The sequence below is a fragment of the Mytilus trossulus genome, chromosome 11 (assembly GCF_036588685.1).
Source record: "Mytilus trossulus isolate FHL-02 chromosome 11, PNRI_Mtr1.1.1.hap1, whole genome shotgun sequence".
NCBI lineage: Eukaryota > Metazoa > Mollusca > Bivalvia > Mytilida > Mytilidae > Mytilus > Mytilus trossulus.
Window position 1 is genome coordinate 30,793,821 of NC_086383.1, and position 13,245 is coordinate 30,807,065.

Sequence of the window (13,245 nt, forward strand, 5' to 3'; positions counted from 1 at the left end):
GAATAAGTACCCATGGCGTTGCTCCTTTATTTCAAGGACTGGTGCACAATTCCTATCAAAAAGATTTGATTTATTTATGTTTTTTATAATGTGTAAATAAATGATTTATTTTGAAATTATTTAATTTTAAGTAAAAGTACTATGTAAAAGCTATTTGATATTAAGGATAAAAGTACAGGCAAACACACTAATGTACAATGTACAAAACTGTTGTTGTCATTTTTCAATAAAGTGTAATGAAATACGAAACTATTATAGTTTCATAATATGTCTTATCATTTAACAGTATGCTAACATTATATAAAATGTAAATTTGGATATTTGAAATATTCTTCAACATTTGATAATGATGTTAACTTTATAAAAACACTCTTTTGTAGATAATATTTTGTTTTCATATTCATCAATGTAAAGTGATTACTTGTATTATCAATGCATATACTGTTATGATTAATTGTGTTATCAATATGATCAATGCAGTCCTTATCATATGTTTTGTATAACTGACATCATTATGTCGGCCTGTTCAATACAGTTTTATTAATATAATTCAAGAATTCTTCGACTGCTTAACAGTCTGTTTATATATTCTGCTATTGTCATGTTGGGACTTTTTATACCTAACTATGTGACGTGGGATTTGCTCATTGTTGAAGACCGTAAAGTGACCTATAGCTGTGTCGTTTGGTTTCTTATTAAGCTTTGTCATGTGAACAATCATCCCAACTCTGCTTATTCTTATAAAACATACAACTTACATGGTTACATCTGTCATCTATGCAAATAGTATTATGATTACGTGTGACGTGTGATTTTTTTAAATATAAAGTTTGTATAATACAACAGTAACTACTAGGACGTCTCTATTTGCATTTCAAATTAATGTTTTTCGTAAACTTGTTCACGCTTCCATACCAAAAACACTAAAATTATTAGAAAAAAACATCATGTTTTATTTTCGAATTTTAGTCAGTGATAACCTTTGCAATATTAGTGACCTAATTTAAAAAAAAAATGTTACCTTCAAGTTATATCGTCTGATACGTACGGATGATATGCATGAGAAGTGAGAGTAACTATCTAATTATATTTTGTATTACTTGTGGACGGTGTTATTCCATTACTGTAAGCGCTTCATTAATCGGAAAACACTGTCAACGTCAAAAGTTACCAATATAGTTTATTTTACTTATCAAAAAGAACGTGTTTATTGAAGATCGATTTAAAAAGAGTAGGTATGTTTCAAGCTCTCAATCTTAAGTTGTGGTATGTGTATTTGTCAATCATTTCTTTAAACAATGTATATATCAACTTTAAAAATAATTTCACCATATATTTTAATTTTTTGCAAGGTTAATGATGAAAAATATATCAGTTAAAAAGACATCGCATATTTTTTTTATTTACCTAATATTATATGTCCCTATCAGTTGTCTAATATCATCTTCAGCTACAGATTTACGACTAAAGGATATTTTGGGAAACTCTGGAAGAGAATTGAAATGTAGTTTGTCAATTTCTTCTTTCAGATTATTGATCTTTTGTACCAAACGTCCATCATGTCGGGTCTTATCTAGTTCATGTCTCTTTCTGTCTAAGGTGTGTCCACCAACAAGCACGGATTTTGCATCTGACAACATATTCATCAGTTTGTCTTTCTCCTTTTTGGATTGTTCTTTTACCAATGCAATCATCTGAGCTACAGATTTATCAACCATGCGTTTAATCATGTTGCCTTCATCATTTATGTCTTTTATAACATTCTCAACGGAATTATTAAACACATTCAAGCTTTCCTCAATCTTCTTTATGTTTTGATTTGCTTCATTCGTCTTGCCACGAAGTTTCGTTTCATTATCTCCACGTAGTTGAAGGAGTATATCGACAATCTTGGAAAATGTATGCCCATTGTGTTTTCCTGTCACACAACTTGTACATATCTGTGCATTACATGTGTTACAAATTAAGGTAAGTTCTTCTTTGTGTTCACTACATTTCGATTTACCTTCCGGGATACGGTCGGAGGCTTTCTGAAATTGATGGTTTTTCGATAACTTCTGCCTATTATGTACAAACTTACAGTTTTCACAATAGTATTCTTCACAGTCTATACAATAGTGTGACCCAGGGGCACTCATACAAACCTCGCAGGTTTTAGCCGCAGCTTGAGCCATTGTGGATTTAATCAAAATCACAGGTATGACAGGTGATTGTATCACATGACAGCGATTTCTAATTTTAAATCAAGGACGATAACTAGTGTATGTAAATGATTGACGAGATTGTATTTGAACAATTAAAATATTATGTGTTATTCTATGTTAAAAATATTTTAGTTTACAATAAATACAATAAATGCATGTATAATGTAAACGGACATTTGTATATTTTACGTGTAATATGAGTACACCAATATAGCTAACGTTTAATTAATCGTAGTGTGTTTTAAACAGGATATCACCTAATATTTACAAAAGTGTGTATTTTAATGTAGATAAGTTACTCGATAGCATTATAAATATTGTGTATCGTCTGATTATTTTCCACCAAAAGATAAACAAATATTAAGATTAAATTTCATATTGAAAATAATGATTGATTTTATAACTGCTATTAAAATTTTAAAACATTATATGAAATGTGCAATCAAATAACATTATATAATCCTAAACAATCATAGCCTTAAAGGGGTCTACTTAATGCATGTATCTTTAAATAATTGATGATTGCAATGAAATATGTTGCCTTCAATATATATACTCTGTATTATTTTTGATATTCAAATTACTTTTCGCAGATATATTCTTCTAAAAACTACACGGACACATATTGTTACCAATACATATGTCAAATCAATAAACAGAAATGTTGTAACACAAGGAACCACTAAGGCATCATTAGTAAGGATTAGTATGTGTGTCACGTCTGAATTAAAAAAAAAAATCAGGTTTGTACTGCCGTTGTCGTTCTGAACATTGGTTTCATTAAAGGTACTGTATATATTATTTTCTTCAATGACTATATTATAATAATTTACATGCATGTACAGATCGCAATCGCATGTATAACCGGTATTGTTTTGCTCTTATAAACATATTTACTCTGAGTTCAAAATTACAAAAAAAAAAAAAAAGTCATACATTTGAAGATTTCACATTAGAGATAAAAGGACGAAATTACTTCAGACTTGAAAGGTAATAAGATATATTATTATCTCATTGTTCTTCAAAACCGCATGTAAAAATCAAGATAACGTACGACACAGAAACGTCCACTTATGAGACAGCTGTTGATATGAGCGACGGGGAGGGGGATCAGAACGATTTTCAATATCAGAACTTACTATTTACTATAAAACAAATGAAACCAAATATATACTATATGTACATGTGTAACATGCTGTCAACTGACCTTGGCATCATGTTCATGATTTTAGGCTATGTCGTAGATCAAAAATACAAGCAATGGGTCGACTGTATTTTTCATGAATATATCGTTTTGTGTTCATATGAAATGAGAAAATTAATTGCCAATGACACAACTATTTATAAGAGACCAAAATGACATTACACAAGGTAAGGTCAATACAATTTGTTCAGATGTGTTACAATAGCATATTTATTCAATTGACATGTCTTGATTGAAAGATTATTTTTGTTTTCAAATGTTGAAATTTAATTTGAATCAAATTCTCCATATCTCAAAATAGATATAGCTAAAGAGATATGACAGATAAGTACTTTCAACCTTAAGCGTCTATTTTAGTGATTAATCAGCGGTCATCTATCAGTCACCGATCAGTCAAGATCACGTCTAACTCACGTCACCAATCAGTCAGATTTGTAAAACGTTGTTCAAACCAGATGAGTGCTAAGACGGTGTTTATCGCGACACTCAAATAAATTTTCCGAAGATGCTCTACAAATGATATAAAATTATCATTCATCGTATATGTCGGTATATTATTTCAATAGAATAAAGACATATGCATTTTGGATACCTGAAAATAATGCCATAAAAAAATAACGTTATTTCCCCTTAAAATCGAAAAAAAATAAATCAAGAAACTGATTTTAGTTTGGTAAATGACCTTTTATGAGCTATTGAATTCTTATATAAAAAGAAAAACAATGGTGTAATTGGGCAAAATAATTTACCCAGTAATTTGCACTTAGTACTTTCTTAAGTACATGGATATACATAAAGGAAAATATACCTCAAGATTCTGAGAAGCGTTTTTTTTAAACAAAAAATAATACCAGCTTGCGTAAGCATTGGAATTTTTGTTTTCCTGAACATCAGCAGGTGATTGCTGTGGATGTTTTTATGGTGGTAAAGCAATCTAAAATAAATAAAAATAAAATATAAAATTAAGGTCATCGCTCAAAAAATGTTACGGTCGCCATCTTGAGCTGATTGGCCATTATGCCAAAAGTGTGTCAGAAATCATATCTGATATTCTTCCTCAGTCATGATAACTTTCCAGCATTACCGAACTGAACAAAGAAGTAACACGATGGGTGCCGTATACGGTGCAGGAAATGCTTGCTCTTCCGGAGCACCTGCTTTCACTCCCGGTTGTTAATGGAGTTCGTGTTGTTTCCTATTTATTAATCATAACTGTTTATGTAAATGTCCTTTGGTTTTGTGAGTCTTTGTTTACTCCTTGGTTTTGATTTTTATTGTCTTGAATCTACTTAAAAAAATATAGGATGTGTAAAACTACGGACTTCTCTAGTTTCCCACACTACTAAACAAAAGAGAAAGGTTTTTAAAAACGAACTTAGATTATCACAGGTAAGTTATATAAAAATAGTATTTAAATTTATTCGAATGAACTTATGTCGTATTCATATCTCGTTTTCTCATAAACAGAATCATTCTAAAAAAATCCCATAACAGACACCATCCTATACATGGCATAAAACATTTAGATAAAGCAAATATATTGAATTATACGTTCAATTGATTCATCTAGAAAATAAAGTCAAAAGTAAGCAATAATTAATTTATATCAGCAAAATCATTCTCTATATGATTTTATTATATGCGAAATTATCCTTTTTACATTCTGACTTTGTTTGATTTTTTCTGATTGACGTGATTTCTGTGAAGATTGAAACATTTCAAAACAAATTGAAAATGAAAATGTGTAATAACAAACACAGTCTCATCCGAATGAGAGAAAAAAACATGGAAATGCATCAATTTAAAAGCAGAGTTAAAATAAATGCAGGTATTTTCATAATTATATGAGCACAACACGGAAAACTTTCTTTTATGTTGTTTTAAAAAATATACTGAATCAATAACTATAAGTTAGTCATTTTCTTATGAGTTTGTCCTTAAGTAATTTTAATTGTGAATATTTGTTACGAAAATCGATAACGTATGAAATAGATTGAAGATAAATATAGATATATATCGGGGTTTCATTTCTGCTTAAGTGATTTAGCTTACAATGAGGCGGACACTTTTCATTTTAAAAGGAACTAACATCAGTTGGAAGTATTTTAACGTGGCATGGCTTTTTAGTTTGATGGAGTTTACCGGGTCTTGCAATATCTTGAATTACCACAAGGAAATCTATTTGTCTGGTATTGAAATAGTTTGAATAAGATAGAAAACCTTTTCAAAAATTATATATAAGGAAAGCCAAAACACGAGGTTCAGCCAACCATTTTTTCCCTTAAAGTCAATAGCAATGAATAATATGGCCATTAATCCATTTTATTTATGAATGAACTAAATGTACACATCCCTTTAACAAATCGCACGTGATAAATGATCACTCGACCAGAAATTTAATGTAATTGAAATTAACATAACAAAAGACGTGATGTACCATAAAATTGAAACTGCTTAATAAATACAGGTAGCCTTTGTGAGAAATAAAAAATGATAAAAACATACTTTATTCAAATAATTATATATGGTGAGAGGTATAGATATATAGATCGATAAGGACTACATGTACAGGTACATTTGTACACGGATAGATAATATTTATAATGGTGGATGTTTATAGTTTATAATGGGAGTTTTTTTTTCTCATTTGCTTTTTCCCCGACAAATGAGTCTGTAAAAATGGGGCCCCCTTAGTTGTTCCCTGGGCAACTGAGGGTTGATGTAACAGGTGATTATTAATAAAATATGTTAAATATTAAAAAAAAAAATAAAAAAAAAAAATAATATGGCCGTTGTTATCAAATAGTCCGTTTCTTTGTATGTTTGTGGTGTTTGCTTTTTTTTGCAGTTCAGTATTTCTGTTGTTCCGTTGCTTTCCTCTTATATTTGATGTGTCTCCCTCTGTTTTATTGTGCAACACAGATTTGTTTTTGATTCATCGATTGAAGACTTTTGAGCAGGGTTATGTTCCTGTTGCCTCTTGAAAATAGAATACATGATCTAGATGACAACAACAAAGCACAAACAGTCATTATGTGTTATGTTTACGCTCATACTACTTCCACTTTTGTTAGTTTAACACTTAAGTTGTTATCATTTTCTTATCTAAACGTGTAGTTATAAAAAAAAGACTTGATTTATATTGTCCATGAGACAAGTATCTAAGTGAAAAAAGTTACTGTTGATTCATTTAAATTCGTAAGATACCTTATGCACAGGTGAATCACATATTTATGTGTTCCATGAATTACAATCGTTCTATAAAGGAAAACGAAGAATTTGACAAAAGCACGCAAGTATCCGCGAAGACGTACGTTCTTTTCAATCCACAAAAAAAATCATACCCATGGAAATACATGAACCCACAGTTAGTAGTAAACAAGATTTTTTTTCAAAACAAATTTGTTGCTTACAATATTGCTCGCGTTTACCAACGTCCATATAATTTTAGATCTGAAAATAGTACATAATTTTGATTTCTCATACTCGGAAACATTATTAAGTTATTGGGTTCTTCTGTCTTTTATTAGGAATACCGTTGATGAATGATTTCAATTACCCCGTTAATAGTATCCTTCGACTTATGTTCATCGTCTAGACTGTTCCTCTGTTAATTTGTACGTTCATAACTGACTTGGTGAGCTTGTCTAATTGAAAGCTGAATTATAACTGAAGTTGCTGCTGGAACTGCGACTTATAACTGTCTTAGAACTAGAACTTAAATTTAGTTAAGATAAGGTAAAAAAGATGTTAGGTATAATTGTGTTAAAAAAAGTAAAATAACAAAAATACTGAACTCAGAAGAAAATCTAATCAGAAAGTCCATAATCACATGGCAAAATCCAATGACAAAACACATAAAAAACGAATGGCCAAGTACTGTCATATTCCTGTCATGGTACAGACATTTTCAAATGTAAGAAATGGTGGATTAAACCTGGTTTTAAAGCGCTAAACTTCTTGCTTTGATGACAGTCTCATCAAATTCCGTTTTATTTACAATGATGCGTGAACCAAACAGACATAATAAATAAAACAGTCAAAATATGGGTACAGCAGTCATCATCGTGTTAAGTGATATGCAAACATTTCTTGTAATACAGACACTGTTCTTTTTTCAATCGTTGGTATTTGTTTATTGTTTTTTAATAAGAAAATACAAGTATGAATTCGCGTTGCTGTTGACTAAACGCGGACCAAGACATGTTATTTTCTTTCGGTCTCTTGGCATTGTCATTTTCCTGGTTCTCGCCATAATAGTTCCTTTATAAAGGTATTATACATTGTAACTGGCCACATCACATTATTTTGTCTCCTTTCCCTATGCTTCACAACTTTTCATTCGTCTACTATGGTCATCTATTTATAAACATTAACTGCGCATGTGCTAGTCGTCAATATTGAACATAAACACCACCTATAACTACCTGGGAAATCAACCAATCAAGTATCATGGAATAGCCAACTTAAACCATGATGATGTGGGTTGTGCATAATAAGTATAACAAAACATTTTTCGGTTGTTCTGGTTCTAAGGGTGCAGTCCGAAACCAGGAAACTAATATATTAAACCTTGTTACCTTTATTTCCCGCAACTTATACCATAATTGACGCCTGACGTTTTAAGAGAGGTGTATGTACCGTTTCATACTTGGGGTTAATTATGTACGTATGACACTGTTGATAAAAATGTATGAAGATTGCTTAAAAGATAATTGTGACTGTTTTTAATGGCTTTACTTGAAAACAGTGTCTTAACAAGCTACACTCCCTATGATAGAAGACCACACATTTTTTTCTTTTATACTAGGAGTAAGAACGTTCAGTCAGATACCAAGGTTGGTCTGTACGTTTAATGTATTGTATGATACATTGAGGTATACAGACCCAAACTGTACACATACTTACTCCTTCATTTAGCATGTTTAAATCAGTAGTAAAGTATTACCGGGTATACATATGTAAATATGTTCGTTAGAAAATACATCACTCTGTAATATCTTGTTCGGAGTAGCAGCAAATTTGGTTTCATCTCCTCTGGTTTGAGCCTTGTCAATCTTAATATACATTTATAAAACAATGTACTGCCTTGGTATATAAAGTATTTTCGAAGAACAACTATTCTGACGCCACGTATGTGTATACGTTTATTCATATATAGACAATCATATATCCCTTTCAATCTGCTTTAAGTAATAAAAATAGTAATACTAAAATTATAATGATTATAATGACACTAGATATTAAAAACTGAATTCAAAACATCAAGGTATCTGACTTTGAAAACACCGACTACATACGAACGTCAGTAACATTCTAAATATGTCTTGGATCTTCCAAATATAATTAATGGAGAGCGTATTGATGATTCGTAAACGACAATCTATTTCAATACGTGTGAAAATACCAGTATACATATTTAACACATGGTGATCGTAAAAAGACGACCGAGAATGTTTTCAACAGGAATATATATTTACTTTTGAACTTGGTCATTTTCATGATCTACATTTCGAAGAGCAATTTGTTATAATAGATTTTTCCTCGTAAGTGTATGTCCCCAAAACCTTTGTAAACGGAACATTTAAAAGCAGCTTTTAAAACTCTTAAAATGCTATACACATGTTAATTGCTAATTCATGTAGGTACCGAGTTAACAAGGCTTAATAGTTATCAAAAGTATCGGGATTATAATTTAATTCCCAAGACATGTTGTTCGTCTACATAAGACTTATCAGTGAAGAGCATATCAAAATTTGTTATAAAGCCAACAAGTACAAAAATGAGGAGCAATAAGAATCAAAAATTCAAAAAACTTGTGCAAAATACGGCTTAGGGTTGCCTGGGATAAGAAAATCTGTAGTATTTCGGAAAATCCAAAGTTTTGTGAATAGGAAATTTATTAAAATAACAATATAATTGATATTCATGTCAAAGAACTAGCTACTGGGCTTATGACACCCTCCGCGCACCAGCAGTGGCAATGACCCAATGGTGTATGAGGCTTATCAGTGACTCTCAGATAAACATAAGCCAAACAAGTAAAACATGGAAGAGCATTGTAGACCCACATTTCAAAAAGATGTTGCCTAATACGGCTAAGGTAATATATGCCTGGGATTAGAAAATCCTCAGTTTTGTTTTAAAAAGTCTGAGTTTTGTGAATAGTGAATTTATGAAAATTACTATATAATTGATATTCATGTAATCACCTAAATGCTGACTACTGGGCTTAACTATGTCAGCTGCAGTAATACAAGTTCATTTCAAGTACAATATATAGCATGGCCTAGTGAGCTGAGCCCGTATATGTAAAACCTTTTCCAGACGATGATTCTGTTATCATCTCCATAACGCTAACACATGTTTTTTTTTTTTTTAAATATATCAATATAATGCAAGATCTAAATCAAATAATAGAAGAAACAAAAATAAAACAATATCATATTCATCATGGTTTTAATGAGGTATGTTGATCATTCGGTAGACTTTTGGGGGCATTCGGAAGACGCAGAAATGTGTTTTGTAATGCAGTCGTCGTTGTTTTGATATCCAGAAGTAATTTAAACGGAATCAAATGCTTCTTAACTAGTTGAACATGAACATGGCAAATACTACGAAAGTATAAATTTTGTTTATAGATATATACATATCCAAATATGTATTTGATTTGTCCTTATACTGTATGGAACAAAAAAAAAACGAACAATGCATCGATGGTTTTATAATCAACAAATGTTTAATTCTGTGTGCGCTTTGTTCCTTTTTCAATCTGATGCGATCGACCCTTTTCAATTGATTTTACCGGTAATATAAGGTTAAACTGTTTTACCATAACACCATGCAACGGACGGATTTGGGGTAATCGAACATTTAAATGAGTCTTTAATTCAGAAGTTTTTAGGTGTTGCTTAATATTTTACTGTTCATTAATTGATTTGTACATAAAATAATGGAAAAGATACCAAAGGGACATTCAAATGCATTAGCCGATAATAAATTGACAATGTTACGTGGAAAACAACTATCATATCCAACATAAACTAAAAAGTTACATGTACTAAATGATAAGTGTTTTGTCATTGGAATTATAGTTTTCTCACCAGTTACAACACTATTCCATACATTATCGAACACATGTTGATTATATTTTGGAGAAATATTATTCTGTTTTCTCTACTGCTTTTAACGTTTTTGATATAGGGCATCTTTCTGTTATATATAAATGTACACGTTTAAAAAATGAAATTATGTTGAAAATATTTTAGTACTTCATTCTTTATTCATAATTCATACTACACAACTCTACACTATTTGCTTTTATTTTGTTTTGAGCATATTTATTACAGCACTTTCTTTTTACAAACTTTTAGAAAATACTTAAGGAATTCAAGATGAAATATAAAAAAAACCCAGTTGAAACATATTATTCAAGTAACAGAATATGTAAACTGTATATTGGCTTACGATTATCAAGACATATGAACAGATATTTCTTAGATGATATATATAACACAGAAAACATTAAAATGTCAATGAACGAAAAAGTATGTTCTTCAAAAATTGAAATTACTCTCCTTTATAGTTGATATCATTCCTTGAACCTCGTTAGAATATTTGTTTTAAAAACATCGTTAACTTTCTATCTAAACGCTTTTCACAACGAGCGATTACGTGTTAGTGATATGATAATATAACCTTCTTTTTTTATTGGCTACTAATTATTTGCGTTGCATATTAAGGATACTTACTTATGGCACTTGTCGCACCAAAAAAAATTAATAGAAATTATAAACATTCAATACAAGTTTGTTCTAATTTTAGCGTATACTAAACAATTCAGATTCTAACCAGCTCAGTGTAATGACGTGTGCAGAAATTGAAACAAAATATGTAAATAAAACAAAAACAATGTGAAATATTTGTAGACCAACTAACTTATTTATCCACTTACATTGTATAGATTGGTAATCGATAAAAAGACAATAGTACATTGGTATTCGATAAAAAGACAATTGTAGATTGCTAAATCATATGCTGGTTCAACGATATCGATAACTTATATAAGTACATCACTGTTTGTTTTATGGGTTCAGATTTTTTGTTCTGTCGTGCAGTGTTTTGAAAGAAGGAAGGAATGATTAAACATTGCGCATTGTTTACAAATCAAAATGTAATGTAAGAACAAACTTTGGTATCGAATTTCTCCCTATTTGTCCCTGATATGTAGCCAGTTTTCTTAATGGTTGACAAAAATATCATTAGAAATGACAACAACAGGAAAAAAAATCATATATATTAAAATGAATACTGGTAATTAAATAACCCCATCAACAGTAATTTTACTTTTCGTACCGTTTAAAATATTGCGTGGCATCCATTTGAATACAAACATTTTAGGAATATTAAAACTCTAGAGGAACCATTTTACAGCATTTATAAGAAAAAGTAGCAAATGTTACATTGTTGATGCACATCAATCTATATTACATAAAATTCCGTTGATGTTAACATGCATTCATAAAATTGACAATGGAAATGGGGAATGTGTCAAAAAGACAACTATTCAACCATAGAACGGACAACAACAGAAGGTCACCAACAGGTATTCAATGCAGCGAGAAATTCCTGCACCCACAGGCGTCCTTCAGCCGGGCCCTAAACAAAAATATAATCTAGTTCAGTGATAATGAACGCCATACTAAACTCCAAGTTGTATGTATGTGTTCATAAAGGTACTGTATTACAATGTTCTTCTCTGGATATATTATCATCATATACATGGACTGACCACTAATGCATGTATTCCTTTCATTGCAGGTTCACTATGAGTTCAGGATAACAACCGAAGTATAAGTCACTCATTTGAAGATGTCATATAAGCAATAAAAGGATGAAATTATTACTGCGACCAAAATCATTTGTGTGATCATGTGGATAAACAAACATATCCTGTAAAACGTCCGAAGAAATGATTTCAGCCTACCAGATCAAGCTTGAGCGAAGATAAGAGACAATATCATCTCACTGTTCTACAAAACCGCATGTAAAACTCAAGATTAGGGCACATAAATGTCTACGTAAGACAAAGCATGTAACATGGATAAAGGGTGAAAATGAGTACGATATGCTTAATCAAAACTCCATGTTTACAACTCAACAAATAAAACCAAATAAGTATTAAAAGTTTAACACACCTGACTGATATCCCTTCTGGATCGCTGACATCATTGCTCTGGATGAATTTGTATCAATACTCAATAGAGATAACACGGTACCTTACTCTGGGTATCAAACAAAGAAGACTATGATCGCATTTTCTTGATTTATCAAGTGTTTAACCTTAGGTAAGATTTGGTTTAGGTAAACTCATCATAGATACCATAATTGAAAGTTTGAATTTGCTCCAGACGCACGTTTAATCTACAAAACACTCATCAGTGACGTTAAAAAACAAGTTTAAAAGGTCAAATAAAGTACAAAAGCATTGAGGACAAGAATGATTGTTTTCATGTCCAAATTGAAGTCATCTGACTTTGACATCATTGTTCATGTTTTGGGCTCTTTTGTAGACACATACTATAATCAAAGGTCGATTTAACTTGGCCATTACATTATAGTTTTGTGTTGATATAAAATGAGAAAACGTAATCGTCAGTGACACAACTCTTCAAAAATGACATAAACATTAACAGACAACTCTCACTATACGGCAATCAAGAAAACGCAAAAATCATAAAACATAGACATAAACTAGAAAAATAATTTCGAGAATTATTAACAAGATAATGAAGGATAACAAATATGCTATATACAAAAACGACAAAATAATTACAG

General features: G+C 30.8%; 1 protein-coding gene across 1 annotated transcript; it reads right to left on the minus strand.

The window, feature by feature from the left end:
* Positions 1 to 1,403: 1,403 nt before the first annotated feature.
* Positions 1,404 to 2,174, minus strand: LOC134689947 (transcription intermediary factor 1-beta-like). The gene has a single exon (XM_063549914.1). It carries the CDS (start codon positions 2,172 to 2,174, stop codon positions 1,404 to 1,406), a length of 771 nt encoding a protein of 256 aa, XP_063405984.1.
* Between the last annotated feature and the right edge of the window lie 11,071 nt (positions 2,175 to 13,245).

Excerpts from the sequence above, each read along its gene's own strand:
- LOC134689947 (XM_063549914.1), bottom strand. The coding sequence starts at position 2,174 with ATGGCTCAAGCTGCGGCTAAAACCTGCGAGGTTTGTATGAGTGCCCCT.